At 43.2% G+C, this 18,679-nt stretch overlaps 1 protein-coding gene across 1 annotated transcript; it reads left to right on the top strand.

Moving 5' to 3' along the window:
* Window positions 1-1,381: 1,381 nt before the first annotated feature.
* apobb.1 (apolipoprotein Bb, tandem duplicate 1) lies at window positions 1,382-17,118 on the top strand. The gene is given in 29 exon segments (XM_061812287.1): window positions 1,382-1,439; window positions 3,155-3,187; window positions 3,275-3,387; window positions 3,481-3,626; window positions 3,702-3,849; window positions 3,968-4,120; window positions 4,193-4,317; window positions 4,402-4,487; window positions 4,576-5,020; window positions 5,099-5,213; window positions 5,329-5,475; window positions 5,732-5,943; window positions 6,047-6,242; window positions 6,325-6,501; window positions 6,579-6,782; window positions 6,884-7,051; window positions 7,143-7,348; window positions 7,453-7,635; window positions 7,732-7,862; window positions 7,961-8,171; window positions 8,252-8,424; window positions 8,660-8,820; window positions 8,896-9,005; window positions 9,088-9,461; window positions 9,551-10,966; window positions 10,969-15,567; window positions 15,659-15,770; window positions 15,836-16,022; window positions 16,104-17,118. Coding segments are annotated over 29 exon segments (11,379 nt in total). The 3' UTR covers window positions 17,094-17,118.
* The last annotated feature ends 1,561 nt before the right edge of the window (window positions 17,119-18,679 follow it).

Below are 18,679 nucleotides of genomic sequence, written 5' to 3'. Positions count from 1 at the left end.
TTTATACAAAGTATTAATAAACTATTGTGTTTGGATCATGTTTTGATGATGATGCCACAAAAAAAAAAAGATAAATAATACTGTAGTTCACTTGTACCCGTGACCTCATCCACACAGCAGGAAGTTGCTACGATGACTAAGCAAATGTGCGAAAACTCGCAGACTGGCATTAAATGGATAGAATTCGGAGTTAAGCTACTGAGAGCAAGAGTAGGCTAAATCCGTTTTGTTATTTTGCATTCAATCACATTTAGTGATTAAAAATGTTATGATTGCGATCAAATCTTGGCCTATCTTATATTCTCATGATTACTTTTTACGGGTACTTGGTTTTGCAGAACTTGTGGTCTTGGCAAGATATTCGCATTTTGCCAAATCTAATGATTTTGGATTCATTCAAATCGATATTTATTTGAGATCATATTGCTTGCACTTGTACCCAAAATGGAGAAACTATAGATTCTTCAGTTTTATAGGTCCGACCCCGGTCTGTAGCATAATATTTTTAAATACTATATATGATAATCAAGACAACATATGAAGCTCTAAATGCATTTAATGTAGGCAGCACAGTGGATCAGCTGCTGAAGCCTCACAATTCTGAAAACCCGGGTTCGATCCCGGCCCCGCCTGCGTGGAGTTTGCATGTTCTCCCCGTGCCTGCGTGGGTTTCCTCCGGGCACTCCATTTTCCTCCCACCTCCCAAAAACAATGCCACATAAGTTGGACACTCTAAATTGCCCATAGGTGTGATTGTGCGTGCGGTTGCTTGTCTCTATGTGCCCTGCAATTGGCTGATGATGACCAGTTCAGGGTGTACCCCGCCTCCTGCCTGTTGACAGCTGGGATAGGCTCCGGCACTCCCCGCGACCCTTGTGAGGATAAGCGGGAAAGAAAATGGATGGATGAATGCATTTAATGAAATGAATTTTGAACATACACGTCATGCTAGCATTTTGGGGAATAGATTTTAACATCCACATTTTAACCAAACACGGCAATAAAACACCACTACTTGGAGACTTTCAATAATTTTTGGGGGGCTAAGACTGACTTATCGTAATCATCTTAGTGCATCTCGGTCAAGAACAGACATTGAGTTTGAACTCATTGGCGTTTGATCATTTGATGCGATCAGACATTCGTGTCAGGGCCCCCGCGTGTAACGATTTCAGAAAATCTGGTGTTGTAAGCCTCTGATTTGAGCAATGCGTCTCCTTCGTGCACCTTTTCCCCTTTGTCCCTCCACACTGCAGGCCCCAGCGGACTTTGAGCGTTCCCCGCAGTATCTGCGTTATAAAAGACCCGAGAGGATTCAGACGACTTAGTCTCATCTGAGTACTCGCCAAACACCAAAGGGATCGAGGCTTCCGAGCCCACCATGAGGGACTCGAAGCTCTGCCTTCTGCTGATCCTCGGCACGTCGGCCTTGGCCGCTGGTGAGTACTTTCAACAGTTTCAAAGACATGGTGTTCAATATTGTTCATGATCAAATTCAGATTATTTTGCTGTGAAAGCTTAAGATTGGTATTTTGAATTTCCTATGATCAATGTTGGCCAATGCTATTTTTTTTTTTTTTTAAGCATCCTAATATTTTGGGTCTTTGGGTGAGCAGTGAATTTTACAAATGAGCTTTACTTTTAAGGACAATTTCATTTACAACATACTTTTTTCTTTGAAATTTGCAGTTTTCACATTGTTGCTGAAAAGCATTTATTCAAGTTAATTGACTTATTTTCCTTGATTCCATTTCAAATATATGTATAAGCTTAATACTATCATGACATCCTCATTATTCTTTCTGCATGTAATTCAATGTGGGTGTTTTGGTCCCCGCTTACTTGACAATAATAGACTCTGGCGCCGACCCAAACGTAGCACCACTACGTCAATTACATCAGGAACAAATAATATTACTGTCAAAAGGGTTATAGGCCAATGGAAACATTGTGCCGTCATATTTATTGACCTATTATGACCTACGTATTAACTAAATAACACTGTCATTTGGTTTTCCTGGTTTTAACTGAAGGTGTTCCACAAGGCGCGATACTAGATCCTGCGCTGTTCAATCTACATCAATTGTATTAAATCCTCTATTACACATTGTATAGTATACTTAATGTAATGCCCTTACGTAAGTGAAAAGAACACGATAAGCACACTCACATGGGAGCTGCTGTCGGCCACAGCTCACACCAAGAGATTCACAAGCAGACGCCCTGACATCACGTGCGACCAACCCACGTCGTAAAGTTGCACATCGAACACGCAAATACTACATTAGTGATGTTTACACTTGCATTTTTTTATCCACATTTTGAGTGTGTTTCGATACATTTAAGTGTTTTTTTAAAAGGTTAAAATGTAATTTGTCTATATCCTGTCGAGAACCTTGAAAATGAGGGCTTGTCCTTTATGATCTCTTCAAATTTTAGTAAAGATTTGAATTAAATCAAATTTGAGTATGATGGTTTGGTCTCCACTTAGTTGATGATAATAACAAATTGACTTCTGTCAATTACAGTGTAGTGGAGAAGAATGGTATTAAAATGTATATCTTGGCTGTTTAATATTTTCAAATTTTTGTGAGTTTTGAGTTTGTAGCTGAAAAACAATAAAAATGTTTTGTTTGTGTTTCAATTTTGAAAAATGCAAAGCCTGGACAAACATGCTTTTCATTCAACAGTGTTTGTAAAATAAAAACATTGCTTTCAGATTTTAGAATATTCTTATGCCGGCGGCATAGTGGATCAGCTGGAAAGCGTTGGCCTCACAGTTCTGAGGTCCCGGGTTCAATCCCGGCCCCGCCTTTGTGGAGTTTGGATGGTCTCCCCGTGCCTGCAAGGGTTTCCTCCGGGCACTCCGGTTTCCTCCCACATCTCAAAAGCATGAGACATTAATTGGACACTCTAAAATGCCCCTAGGTGTGATGATGAGTGCGACTTTTTGTATCAATGTGCCCTGCGATTGCCTGGCAACCAGGTCACGGTGTACGCTGCCTCCTGCCCGTTGACAGCTGGGATAAGCTCTAGCACTCCCCGCTACCCTTGTGAGGATAAGCGGCTAAGAAAATGGATGGATGGATGGATGGAATATTCTTATGTTCTATATATCCTGTAAATAAATAATTATTCTCCTTCTTGTTCCAAGTTGCCCAAAATGGAGATCAGCCAACTTGCCTGCGTAAGTTGTCCCAGATGAATTGCGAAATAAAATATCACACAATAGCAGTGAGTGTCTCACAAAGGTAATACCGATGTTGTCCTCTAGTTGCCAAAAGGTATAAGACCCTGCACAAGTACGAATATCAATACGTAGCTGAATCTCTGAATGCCATCACTGGAGCGTCATCGGTCAAGAACGGACCCAGGGCAACATGCAAGGTTTGAGCAGTGCAGTCTCTGAGTTTCAGTTTGTGTAAAGCCCACGAGAGGGATAAAGCTACAATATAATGTTGACACGGGTCTCCGTCACAGGTTGAAATTGAAGTCCCGCAGACTTGCAGTTTCATCGTACGCACCACTGGCTGTAGCCTGAGCGAAGTGGTTGGTGTTGACTCAAACGGCAATCCCGCGTTCAACCCTGCGCCCGGCTCGGATGCCTTCGCCGATGAAATGGAAAGGTGAATGGAACATAATCCACAAATATTTAGACGTACAAAAGCAAGTCCATTAACATGTCCTCTGTTGTGTTTTAGATATCCTCTGAAGGTTGTGGTTGAGGGTGACTACGATGTGAAACTGTACCCCGAGGAAGGTGAGACGACAACCACCCTGAACATCAAGAGGGGCATCGTCTCATCCCTGGCTGTGCCTCTGATGGAACAGGACAAGAACAAGAATATGGTGCCGTAATTTCATTTGGAAATTTCCAAAAACAACTACAATATTCCATTTTCTGAATCAAATTAACGATTGCCCTCAAATGTAAATTCATTTTGCATTTATTCCTCTGGCATTTTAGCCAACAATCCATGGTATGTGCAAGACCTACTACGTGATCAACGCTCGAGAGGATATCGCAACTGACGTTACCCTGGAAAGGGACCTGTCCACATGTGACAGATTCGTCCCAGTAAGAGATCATACCAGCCCCCTGGCACTCATCGCTGGCATGGTAAGTCAAAACAACCAAAATTTAGGATGCGAAAATGCCATTCAGACCAATAATTTCATTTTTCCTTTTCAGCAATACCCTCTTTCCAAGCTCCTCAGAAGCTCGGAGACCTGTAACTACAAGTTTGACAATGAGAAGAGACACATGACCTCTGGGTCTTGCACAGAGAAGCACATGCTGATCCCGTTCTCCCACAAGTAAATCTGAATTTACGTATCTCGTGCCCCATATATCGTGCTTTGGTAATATAGTATATTTTCTGCCTCATTTTACAATTTTAGGGGCCAATATGGAGTTACGAATGTTGGAACGCAGGAACTAACCCTGTTGAAGGTTTCTACTTCCAATGACAGACTCTTCGACCATGGTAAGATCAGAATTTAATCAGATGTTTTTTTAAATATCATCTCCAAAGCGAAACCAGTAATTTCTGCAATGCTGCTGGTGTTTCACAGGCGTTAATGCCAAAGGTCTTCATATGGACGTTGTTGAGCACAAGACATATTTCCAGAACAGAGATGCTTTTCTGGATCTGCTGCACGACGTGGCCACTCTGCCTGAGACCGAGGGCGAGAGGAGGGCGCACTTATTCCGTCAGGTCGTCACCATGGTCCGCGGAATGAAGAGCGAAACCCTGAGCAGCGCCATTCCCGAGGCTCTCGTTGTGTCCCGTGTCCTGACCTATCAAGTTCTGGCCCAGTGTGGAACTCCAGAGTGCAGCAGTGCCATCATGCAGATCCTCAGGGGCTTCCAGACCTCAGCAGTTGAAGTTGACGCCACGGTTTTTGCATTGGGACTTGTTTCTAACCCTTCTGCTCTGCTGATAAACGACATGCTTGAAATGGTCAAGTACAAGCCCAGCAAACCCATCATGTACGGCCTTAGCAATGTCGTCAAGAGGTGAGTTACGGTACCTTAATTCGAGGTGTACTAATTACTGTCAAATGGGAGTCAAAAACCCAAATGTCTTCATCATAGGTTCTACAAAAGCGAAGGAAAACTTATTCCTGAGATTCGCTCTGTTGCTGAGTTCATGGCAGGCCGTTTGGGTGACTGCACCGGCGACGAAGACAACACTTTCCTGACTTTGAGAGTACGTAATTATGCAAATATATTCTTCAACGACATGTCTAATGGAACCATTATCACAATCATGTTTGTTTTTATACAGTACAATAAAGAGATTTTTTTGGTCTGTCTTGCTCTAGGTTATTGGGAACATGGCTCCCGCTGTTGTGCCTGCTAGTCCTGCGCTCAGAGCTTCAGTCCTGCAGTGTGTGAACCAACAAGAGGCTTCCCTGGCAGTGCAGCAAGCTGCCATCCAGGTTTATCGGCTGACTCCCATCCCAGATGAGGCAAGTGCAAACAACAACAACTTTCTTTCGGCTTGTCCCGTGAGGGGTCGCCACAGCGTGCCATCTCAAATGAACGCTCATATTTGTTTGGCACAGTTTTTGCCCTTCCTGACGCAACCCCTCTTGGGGAGTGGAGGCCCCAGTGAGAAGCGAACTCATGACCCTCGGTTTACTAAACCAATGCTCTAACCACTGAGCTTTAGGAATATTAATAAATCATAAAAATAATTGGTGAAACAATCTTTTTTTTTCACAGGGAAGAGAAATTCTCATTCAGGTCCTTTTGGACAGTGCCAGCCCCGTGCAAAAGAGAATTGCTGCTTATCTTGTGCTTATGAAGAACCCCCTGCCAAGTGAGTTGCTACGTTTGGCTACTGCCTTGGCCACTGAAGAAGACACCCAGTACAAGAGCTTCGTGGTGTCCCACATGACCAACATTTTGTCTTCAACTGAGCCTAAAACCGAAGAGTATGTGAGATTTGCCGCATAATCATTCATCTGTCGTAATTGTCAGAATGCCGCTAAATTGAGGAAATTAGAGGTTGAACTGTGTCTTTGTTTTCTTGCCAAGACTCAGACAAAAGATTCGTGACGCCCTCCAGGGCAATGAGATCGGACCCATCATGGACCCCCTCAAATTCTCTCGCAACTACCGGATCGGATCTGTGGAAGGAAACATGATCTTTGAGGGCACCAGCTACTTGCCCAAAGAAGCCATGCTGGAAATGACTCTTCAGGCATTTGGTTTCAACATTGACACGGTGGAGGTAAATATTTTGAAACTCACAGTAAGAGTAAGTCAGCGTAAGCTTAGATCAAGTTAACTTGTGACTTCCAACACCGTTACAGATTGGTATGGAGGGTACAGGATTTGAACCAACAGTTGACGCACTGTTTGGCGACAACGGATTCTTCCCCGACACTGCCATGAAGACAATATACTTTGTCTCGGATAAGATGCACACAGTCGGAGACATTGTGCGGCACTTACTTCCTGGCTCGAGGAACGCTGAGATGAAGAGAAAGGTATTTGGAGTGGCTGAAAACAACCACTTTGGTTGTATCCAACGATTAAGTCGTACTTTTCGCACGTCTGTGTTTAGGTCTCTCGGGATTTTATGAGAGAAGTTGGGCAGAACCTCAACTTGCTGATGAGGAAACTGGAGACTTCGAAGTCTCCAGAGGCAATGATGTACCTGAGATTATTCGGAAATGAGCTGGGATATCTGAAGACCAGTGAAGTGGGAGATATGGCATACTCTGCCTACTTGATGATTGAGAGCATGTTCAGGATGTTCCCCACTGATGTAAGGAAAGAAAATGCGACTGAAGGAGAACAGTTTACAGCATTATTGTATGAAATCAATTTGTTATCCATGTGATTGAAATCTGAACTGTATTTGCACAGGTCTTGATGGGACTGATGACAAAGGCTGACAATACCATCTTTGCCCACTATATCTTCATGGACAATGACTTTTTCCTGCCAACTGTCACTGGTATGCCTCTGAAAATTTCACTGTCTGGGACCTTCACCCCCGGTATCAAGGGCGGACTTAAGCTTGCCCGTGACATGGTAATTATTTTGCCGAATATGTTTTGATCACATCATTGATTCATAGGCCATATCTTCAAATCACCGTACGTCTTTTGTGTTTGTCTGACAGAGTGAAGTCGCTTTCATGCCCTCCGCTGGGGTTGAGATTGCGACCCACGTTGGCGCCTACATTCCTGAATATCTCAACTCGGGATTGGAGATGCACTCCAACCTCTTCCATGAGAGCGGCCTCCGGGCCAAGCTCTCCATGGGACGTGACCATGTCAAGCTGACCATTCCTGCGCCAAAGAGCCCGACCAAGCTCATCAAAATGACGTAAGCTGCAATAATGATAAAACTAATAATGGCAGCTGCATGCCAAGGGTGGAAGTTCACTTTTTGTTGATTTTAACCTTTGTACCTTGGTATTTAAAATTTAGAACCACGCTCGTGGCAGTGAATGATCTTGGGGTTGTGACTATCACCCCGATGGGGACCCACAAAGTCGATGTTAGTGAATGCACCCCCTTTTTTGCTGGGATGAAATACTGCACTGCTCTTCAGTACATTGATGCTTCCTCTCAAGACACAGCCCCCTACTTCCCCTTCACCGGTGACAGCAAGTGAGAAAAACAAATCACAGAACATCTAAATTTTTATGAATAAATTTCTTAACAAAAGCAGATTAATCCATTAAATGATGACATGAATTTTAATAGATTTGCACTGGAGCTCCATCCGACCGGTGAAGTCTCTGAGTACACCGCGACTCTTGCATATGAGCTGCTAAAGGAGGGGGACGAGGGCAAACAAAAGGTCGACTCTGTGAAGTTTGTTCTTAGAGCAGAAGGTACATCACGCGAAAGATAATAATGAGCTTTTACCTCACTCGAACCGGATTCGAAATTCTGTGAAGTGACATTATTGTCTTGGTTGGGGCAAAAACAGGTACCGAGCCGACAGAGGCCAGAGCTATCATGAAATACAACAGAAGGAAGAAAACGGTCACAGCTGATCTCCAGATTCCTGACTATGATTTGGAAGTAGGATTGAGGCTAGGAGTTGTTGATGGGAAAACCAGAGGCAAAGGAACCCACTCCGTCTCTTTGGATCTCCTGAACAAAAACATCCCTCAGCTTACCCTGGTTGGCCGAGCCAAGTAAGAAATTGTCTCATAGCGGAGAAACGATCTCATCTGTCATATTTTATTCTGGATTCCGACTCTGGTATTTCTTTCAGTCTTGAAATGATGAAGAAAGGTATGCTTCAAATTCAGCTTCTCGTCCCCGTATTGAACGTCGACGCCTCGGTCACAGCTAACATAAAGCGAGAAGACGAACTGGAATTGAAACTGAAGAGTGAAGTGAAGATCCTGGAGGCCATGTCCAAACAGGAGATTGCAATGAAATATGGTAATATATTTTTTCCATATTCAACCATCAGCAATACTTACCGGTATACTAATACTAATACTCACGATTGGCTAGCTCACAGGATTTTTTCATGGGTGTTTCATGTCCATTTCTGACTTAACATAGCACCTTAAAGTCAACACTGAATTTGAATCAATCAAATCATTAATGTAAATGTAAGTAAAAGAAACACTTTCATTGGTTACAATGTTTCCATTTGTTCTCCATTTTCAAGATGACAGCAAGGTTGCGGTCGAGTTCAAATCTGATGTGAACACTGACGTCACCTTTGGGCTATTCGCTGATGTGTTTGAGAAGTATACACAACGACTTCTCGACGCACAGGTGGGACAGACTGACATGAAGGTCGCTCACATCTTCAAGAAGTTTGGGGAGGTATGCGATATACAACTATTATGGTTGTTTGGTTTCTATATTTCAGGTAAAATGATTATTGTTGTTGTCTAATAGGCAGCAAACAACTACATGCAGAAGTATGGTGCTGAGATCCCTTACCTTCAGAACTTCAGAGTTCCAGATATGCCTGAGATTTCTCTGCCAGAGCGATTGTTCTTGAACACGTACGTTTGAAATGCGACATATGAATTAGTTATTGGGTTTCTCGTTTCACAATTATGTGTTTACATGTCAAACTTTTAACAGTGAAACGAAGGCTGTGTACTACTTCAACAAAGAGCGCTTGACCTTCGTCATCCCACTCCCTCTGGGAGGAAAATCGACTAAGGAGCTCAATTTCCCAGCAGCTTTAACAACACCTCACCTGTCCCTGCCTGAGTTTGGACTTGAGCTCATCTCAATGAGGATTCCAATCCCGGAGCTTTTTGTGCCCGAGAGCCTCACTTTAAGTGTTCCCCTTTTTGGCAAAACTGAAGTTTCAACACAGATGAAGAGCAACCTCTACGACATGGAGGCATCGATGGCAGCTGGCAAGGATGTTGTGGAAACCCCAAGTTACTCTGCCAAGTTTGATATCAAAGGAACCTCGCCATTTGAAATTCTCGCAGTCAAGCTTGAAGGTATTTCTAAAATTACTAAAATTATGCAAATGCTGCATCATACAAGTGCAAGGCTGTACTTACTATTTCTTTCTCTTTCTTTCATTTAGGCTCCGGAATGTTGGCCACCACTAATTCACTTAAGGCCCAGGTGAAAGGCTCTTTGTCCCACAAGTTCATTGAGGCCAGTGTCAATTTCTTCGAGGATACAACCATCACTGACAAAATTAATGTGCAATCAAGTTCCAAGATCGTAGCCACAAGCCCATTTAGCCTCACTGTTGACATCGAGCACAATTCTCTGGCTGGACTCAACACTGAAAAAATCTCCATTGATAACAACTTGAAGGGAATGTTCATGGCTGGGCCCCTCTATGCCAAGACCTCTTCAACTCAGACTATCCATGTTATTCCATTCAAACCAAATGCAAAGATTGACTCCTTGGTTGAGTTTAACTCAACTCTTGTTCAAGCTAAAAACAGAATTTCAGCAACATTTGTTGACGGTGACTTGCTGGTTGTTTCTAACAGCAATGCCTTTGAAGACACCTTGACCCATGTTGCTGAGCTTTCTTTCACAGACAGCAACCTGTCACTGAAGTGCCACTCGAGTGCCAATGCGCTCGGTATGAAAATCTACAACAAGGCTGAAGCTTCTGCGGGAGTCGGCAAAATTGCGCTGAGAGTGGAAACAAATGGAGACCGGTCCAAAGATCATATCTACTCTTTGCTGACTTCCTCCCTTGACGTCAGTGGCCTGACTGTAAACAGTGATGCCATCGTTCGGCTTCCGCAGAACACCGCCACGCACAAAGCCACCCTGAGAGTGGACAAGGACGGTTTGATCACAAGTGGAACAAACACTCTGCAGAGTCCTCTTACTCTGGAAAACACCTTTAATGCCAGGCTGGACACTTCAAGAGCAACTCTGTCCATTAACAACAAGGCTGCAATGCTGGACCTCAAGTTTGATAATAGCAATGATCTGACCGTAACACTTTCTAGCCTTAATGTGAACTCTAAGGCTAAAGCCCAAGTCAGTGATTATACCTCTTATAAACACGATGTTGCCATTGATCTGACACCATATGCCGCATCTGCCAAGGTCAACAACAACCTGAAGCTTCTTGCTGCCAACATCATCAATGAGGCTCAGTTGCACGCAGGTTTTTACAAGATGGACCTGACTGGAAGCTTGAAAGCCACCTATGGTGAAACTGAGATCAAGCACCTCTATCAGGTGAACTATGCTGACATGACTGCCAACGCAAAGTGCACCACAACTGGAAATCTTTTTGGAACCCACATGACCCATAACTCAGAGCTTGAAATTATTGGTCTTGCTGCCAGGTTCACCAACGATGGCCGCTTTAACTCGCAGCTAGTGCGCTTTGACCATACACTCCGTTCCAGCATTGTTCCTTTTGACTTCAACCTTGATGCCATCTTCAACGCTGATGGGGACTTGTCGTTGTATGGAAAACACAGTGCACAGCTCTATGGCAAGTTCCTACTGCAAGCACAACCTTGGCTTTTGCTACCTCACATGAATGCCGAGCCTCAGTCAGCCAGAGACTAGACAATGGAATTTCCCTGGAGACCACTTTTGACAATAAGATGGATGCTGTTCTTTCCCCTAATGAACAGAAGAGCGGTTTTAGTCTAAAATCTAAAATAAATAATCATGCCTTTAATCAAGACCTGAGTCTTTACAACACTGCTGGGGAAACCGGGATGGGCGTTTCTGCTACCCTACTCACAAACATCATCAACACCAAATCCACAAACAACCAGGAATTTGGTTTCTCGGGTTTCCTCAAGTATGACAAGAACACAAACTGCCACATCGTTCAGTTCCCTTTGATAGAAAATATACCTTTCTTCTTGGAAAGCATCAAGAATTCTATTGTCCGTGTCGCAGAAATGGTTCAGGACTGCATCAGCAATGAGGAAATCAGGGCAAAACTCGGGGCACTTCCTCAGCGTGTAGGTGAGTTTGTAGCTCAACTTAACATTGAAGGCAAAATCATTCAGTTGAAGGAGTACTTCAGTGAACTCACCCCAAAGATTCAGATTTCCATGGATGATGTAGATAATACATTAAGAAACCTGAAGGATGTTTTTGACAAAATGATGACTGGTGTCACCTTTTACATTCAAAACTATCTTACCACGCTTGAACAAATTATTGTTGATGGCAACACGTTTGAAACCATTGCGTCAAGGATCCAAGACCTGGTAAATACCATTAATGCTGAGTATGACATTAAGGGAATGGTTCTGTATGTTATCGATACAGTGAAGATGATGATCCAGCAGATTGACTTGGAACAATTACAAGGCACCACTGTGGCATTCCTGAGAAATATTGAGAATGAATACAAAATTATGGCTGATCTGATTGATTGCCTAAATTTCATGAAAACCGGAGTTGAGAATTTTGATTTTGTTGAATTTGTTGCCGAACTGAAGGAGTTTATTACAGACATCAACATCAGTGGTACCGTTAAGGATTTAATAAATGAGATTCCAACTGAGATACTTGACGAGATAATAAAACATATCAGGAAACTGATCCAGGATCTCAACATTCTTGAAAAATTCAACACATTCTCTGGAACGCTAAGGGAGTTTGTTGTGAAGCTTGAAGCTGACAAGAAGGTCCAAGTCATCTTGGAAAAACTGGTGGAGGTCATCAAGCAGTTTAGAATTGAGCAAACAATCAACACTGTTGCCAGGATGGTGAGTGATGCAGACATCCCCGGTAAATTCCACCAGGTCTTCCAGGTAGTTATTGACTACATGAAATCCGCTGAAGTTAAGGATATGATTCAACAGCTGAAGTCATTTATCGAGTCTACCATGCAGAAGATGACATCATTTGATTATAATGGATTTGTGGATGATGTGAACAATTGCATTGCTTCCTGCACTACTTACATTAATGCTCTCATCAGGACTCTTGAAATTCCCCAGAAACTTGAAGCAGCAAAAGAGTTCTCCAACGTCGTCCTGGCCTCAGCTAAAGGCGTTATCGATCGTCTGAGAGAAGTCAGAGTTGCAGAAATTATGGCATCTGTAAATGAACTGATGGACCAGGCTATGTTTGGAGAAATCAAAAGATTGTTTGAATATATAAAAGAGGAAGTTACAAATATCGACATTAAAGGTGAGCTTGCCTCATACCTGAAGTCAGCGAGCAGATTCTACAAGGTAGTCCTGAAAATTGTTACTGATATGTGTCATCGTGTGATCGAAGAAATCAAGGCAGTGTTCCCCGAACAAAAAATCTTCAGTGAGATTCAGCAAATCTTTGACTCACTAATAAGGGAATTGAAGAAATACCAGCTGAATATTCCATCTTTCACTGTTCCGCTCACTGACCTGGTGGTGCCTTCCATGACATTCAAAATGGATCAACTTCATCTCGTTGAAATTCCCACAAAGTTTGATATCCCTGAGTTCACAATTCTTGGCTTCCATGCTATCAAAGCCACCGCCGTTTCATTTGATGACATCAAGCAGAGTATCATCCAAATGATTGACTTCATCTTAAATGTGAATTTCAACGCGATTGACTTTGAAACCTTCTTTGGAGACCTAACACTGAACTACCTGCCTTCCATGCCAGAGATCCACTTCTCAGATATCTCTCTTCCTGAGATATCCTTCCCTGCTATCCCTCACTTCCCTGTAGAGAAGCTTGTCAAGTCTTTTTCGGCTCCTGAGATAAGACTTCCAACAATCCCAAGTGATATTGTGGTCCCATGCTTTGGCAAACTCTACGGTGAGATTCGATTTAATACTCCCATTTACACTGTCAAGACATCTGTTGAGCTCCAAAACTCCACCGAGTCGGCAATGACACCCCAATTAAAAGGAATCATTACTTCCCAAGGCACATCTACCAGCTTTGAAATTCTCAATTACAAAGTTGACTCAACTGCTCAAATTGCACTTCCCAAAATGAGCCGGGTTGTGCTCGCAGAGACCCTCAAGATCAATCACCTTGCTCTTGTGTTTGATCACCAAGCCTCTCTATCTCTCTACGGTCTCTCTGGTCAGGCCCAAGCTAAGACCACAGTGAAAGTTAATACTCCAATTTACAATGCTGATGTCACAAACCTTGCTTTTATCGCCATGGAAGAGGGAATGGCAGCGTCTCTAGAAACAAACTACAAACATCTCGTAGACCTTCCGATCGTCAGTGTCAAAAATGATGCCACCGTGAACCAGAAGGCAGTCCTCCGTCAAGACGGCTCCACCCTCACTCTGACTGTTGACAATGTTGGCAAGTCTGTCGCTCAGGAAGGCAACCACAGCAGCAACTTATATTTGTCACTGAGTCCAATCCTTGTCACGCTGACCTTCTCTGGTAATACAGACTCAAAAGCATTGACGATGAAACAGCAATTAACTGCTGAAGCAAGCCCTCTGCTCTACAAGTTTAATGTCCTTAACGAGATGAAAGCCTCTGTGATTAATAACAGTGTGGTTTCGGCCTCTGGACATGTCAACCTCAATACCATGAAGGCTCAGCTTAAAGTAAACCATGACACGGACTTGACCGGTGTGATTAGAGGACTCCTCTCCAACGGAATTGACATTGTTGCCCATCCCTACGAGTTTTTCGCTGACTTCCAAAACAAAGTAAATTGCAGGGTGGCAATCTTTGGAGTGCCAACTGCTAAGATTAATCTCCAGAACCGTTATTCTGCCACTCTGACGCCCAACAGCCAGAAGATGAACATCGTTTATACTGCTCGTCTTAATCAAGGTGTGATGACCTACAACTTCACTTTCGACAACAACAAAAAGGAGTCAGGAGCCTTTATTGCAATGAATGGTAATGCCAATCTTGACTTCCTGACGAACCCCATCAGCATTCCTGCTATTGAATTCCCGTTTGTTGGCATCCGTACCCCAGCAATAAGTGATCTGAACTTGTATGAACTGGCAGGACTCAAGAACCTTCTGATTTCTACTGAACAACACGTCAGTCTTGATGCCAAGATTGTTTATCAGAAAAAGCAGGCTGCTCCCATCGCCGTTATATTGAGCCTGATCGAGATCCCCCCTGCGGGTGACCTGATTACAGACCTGTCCTTTAAATCTGCCGTAATCAGTGTGAACGTCAATACTGGACTCTCTGCAGCTGATGATATTGTATTCCGTCTGGGCGCTACCACTGCCTCTGTGTTTGAGCACTTGAAAGCCAAACTTGATGGCACCACCAGCCTGACCACCAAGAGAGGAATCAAGTTGGCAAATTCCTTATCCTTAGAAAATCGGTACATTGACGGAACCCACGACAGCACTTTTAGCGTCAATACTGAAACCCTGGAAGCTGCTACTTCGGTGTCTTCTGCTGCACGGATTTCTCTCCCTATAGTGAGCTTGGAATTGAACCAAAATCTTGTTGCAGACACGAAATCCAAAGCCAAGGCTCACTCTACCATGAACATCAGGGGAAATTACAACATCCCTGTGTTCAGGGCTGTTGGAAAAACAAACACTGAATTCAGCCTGAAGCTGGAGGGAAGCGGTGAAGACATTTCCATTGAAGCATTCACGAAGGCAAACATGGATGGCACAGTGCTTGATAACTATATAATACTTGGAGTCTTGGATAGCGACGTGAACCTGTTCTTGAATAATGGCCTACGCTCCACCTCCAAGGTCATGGCCGATGTCAAGCTTAACCACGGCACCACTAAAGTGATCAACTTTGATTTCATCGACAGCCTGGCTGTGCAAGCCTCCCGGAGTCATGTCTACGCCATGCTTAAGCACACAAGTAACAACGAGCTCAACCTGTTGAGTTTCAACACCAATGGGAAGCATTTTGCCCAGACTACCATTGATCTTGCATCAGTCCCTTCCTTGACCGCTGATATCGAGATTAATCTGTCACAACCAAGCAGCCTGGGTGAGTTCGCCATCTTTGAAAAAAGTGTGGCCGATGTTACATTCGACAAGCAGAAGATCTCCACCAACGGCAAAGTGGCAACGCCGCTGTACACCTCAAATTTTGACGTCCTACTGGAGAGAAATGCTCCCATTTTCAAAGGAACTTTTAAATCCTCTGCCACCTCCGCTTTTGTGCTCTTGGATTACGACATAGATGGTAAATTAGTGATATTCCTTTAATATAATTATTTACATTGTTTCCATGTTTTCAAGTACTGAATTACACAAAAAAAAACCTTTGCCCGTAGCTTCTTCAACATTAAGATTCCAGAATGCAGCTTTGAACATGATCAACAAGCTCGCGCTGACACATGCCGACCTCAACATGGACGCCAACCACGTCATTGACCAGAGTACAAGGTAAGATTATCTTTGTTTCAATAGTTGTTGTAAAGACTGAGTTTAAGGTGAATGCTCTTTTGCAGTGTTCCTCACCAGACCCTCAATGTGGACATCACCAGTCCAACTTTCACTGACGTCAACCTCCGCTATGCCGCTCGTAGAGACGTTCTTAGTGCCTCGCTATCTACTCCGTCTGTTGGCTTTCTGGGGTTGCAATTGAACGGGAGGGTCCCGTCTCAGATGAGTGCAAGGTTCTACGGTCGTTATCCTGTGAGTTGAGTACTCTGACACTTTTGTAATTGGTTTTACTCAGTATCGCTTAAGTTCTATTTTGCCTTACTTTTTTGGCAGTCTGCTCCGGAGGCTGACGTTGATATCTTGGTCATAAAATCATCTTCCAAGGCTGCAAATAGGATGAACCTCCAGATTGTCTACAACACTGATACACCCAAACTGATGCTCTCTGAATTGAAGCTGCGACTCCCTTCCGTCATTTCCGCCTTCGCGGAATTCCTTCAAAAGTATCAGATCAAGAGCGACTTGGAGAAGTTGAAGAGTGTCGTAGTCAACCGAATCAGCGATGTCTATAGTACCGTCATCAACAATGATGTCCAGATGAGCCAGCTGTCAATCTTCTTTAGAAACACTATCGTCCAGTTCCAACAAAACATCCAGGTTGTCTTGGACTCTATCGTCAGGCTGCTGAGAGAGATCAAGTTTAAACTCCCAGGGTCTGAGGAAATGACCACACTTCCAGAGGTCCTGAAGAAGATGACCAGTAGCGTTGCTAATACTCTGGATAAAAATATCCAGATTATTTATCAGAACACAGAGGTCTACTATAACTTATTTCTGGAGAAAATCAGCAGCGTGAAAATCACCATGCCAGTCGGCGATGCAGTTACTGTCGGCCACATCTTTGAAAATATAAAAACCTACGTCAAGAATGGCATCAGTCCACTGGTGCACTCCTTGAAAAACGTGGAGAGTTTCGACACCGTGCTGGAGAGAATCGGCGAGACCCTGACCGCCGTTGTTGACAAATCCCAGCACTTTGTTGACTCGATCAACTCCGACTATTTAGATGAACTCTTCCTCCAAATCAATGAGCTCTATCGCAGTCTTGTGAGAGTCGTGAAAGTCGTTGTTGACAAGATCTCTGCCCTTGATGTGGAGCAGCTGAGCAACGCGTATGATTCCCTTATGGACATGTTCATTAAGGCGGTGGATCAAGTCAATGCCACGGTTTTTGAGCAAATGGCACAATCTTCACAGAATGCTCGTGTGAAACTCAGTAACGGAAAGCTTCAGATTGACCTCCCCTTGACTTTCCAACAATGAAGACCGAGGTCCAACCGAGTTCTGAATCAGCATGAAACACTCCCACCTGTTTGGAAGGAGTATTGCCGGTTAGATTGCTAGCATATTTATAACATCCAATGAACAACAGTGTCAAATGAGTTGGTTTAATCCGTTAAACATGTAACATTATACATACTCTTGCGAAGAATGACATTTCCCAATAAAGTATATTAAAATGAACCATCGATGTCTGATATTTTGTCCATGTTGCATATGAAATAACGATTTTATAATATTATTGTGAAAAATGTGTATTTCCAAATCTCATCCTTAAAACTAATACATTTCTTGCACCTTCTTATTACACATCAATTGCATGCATCATCATAATATTTCTTATAATGAATCGTTTCATTAAACTTTTTTAAGCAATCACTCCAAGGCAATAATTTGTTATATTCATGCATTCTAATAAAATTCAATCTGAATTTATCTTACACTTGATTGTTTTGTTTCGTCCCCTGCCGAATTTGTAATTTCTGTTTACAATAAATTAAACAACTTTACGAGTGCTTATCGATTATGGTAATAAACAGAATATCCATCGAAATGAACATGGAAGCGCAAGGCGTCAAATGATTGTCGTGGAGTGATGATGATTATGAGAATGTTAACGGCGTGGTCTGAAAGTACACAGCGGGATCTTATGATCTGAAAATTTTTGGGACCTCAGTCATCAAGAAAACTGCAGGAATTTGAACTACACTGACTGCACAGTTCAGCTGGAAAGCGTTGGCCTCCCAGTTCTGAGGTCCCGGGTTCAATCCCCGCCCCGCCTGTGCGGAGTTTGCATGTTCTCCCCGTGCCTAAGTGGATTTTCTCCGGGCACTCCGGTTTCCTCCCACATCTCAAAAACATGCAACATTATTTGGACACTCTAAATCGCCCCGAGGTGTGATTGTGGGTGTGGCTGTTTGTCTCGATGTGCCCTGCGAGTGGCTGGCGACCAGTTCAGGGTGTACCCCGCCTCCTGCCCGTTGACAGCTGGGATCGGCTCCAGCTCTCCCCACGACCCTCGTGAGGATAAGCGGTGAAGAAAATGGATGGATGGATAGTTATTTCACCACAATAAATAAAGTATGTGGCACTTTAGTAGTTGTATGGATCATATTTAATACATCTACAGTAACTGTTGTTTAGCTATTACAAGGTGGAAAAAGACAAATTAGGATTCCTCAAGTGGGAAGTTCGAGATTTGAAAACTTCTCTGCTTGTATCTGAATTATTAACATTGAGTTGATTCTGGTTCGACTTCTGTTTTTTTGTTTTTTTTTCCCTGAAACAATTTTAATTTGTGAATGTCTTCCTACTTGCTCATTTGAGTGACATTTAGGGTGTTTGAGAACCCCTGCTTTCAGGAATATGAGTATGAGTTCAAACCTGATTCTTCATCAACAGTGGTACTTTTTTTTTTTTTTTTTTTACTTCTTGGCTCTCTTTAGCTGCATTCGTGTAGCTTTTAAGAAACGGTCCATTTGCATATAAAGTCCTGTACAGTAAGGTTGTTTTTCTTTGCTTTTATGCAACACAAGACTTGTCATCCTGTGTCAGATTGGGTTATCTTG

The sequence above is a fragment of the Syngnathoides biaculeatus genome, chromosome 23, assembly GCF_019802595.1.
Source record: "Syngnathoides biaculeatus isolate LvHL_M chromosome 23, ASM1980259v1, whole genome shotgun sequence".
In the NCBI taxonomy this organism is placed as follows: domain Eukaryota; kingdom Metazoa; phylum Chordata; class Actinopteri; order Syngnathiformes; family Syngnathidae; genus Syngnathoides; species Syngnathoides biaculeatus.
The sequence above is the reverse complement of the archived record's forward strand: the minus strand, read 5'-3'. Positions and strand labels throughout refer to the sequence as shown.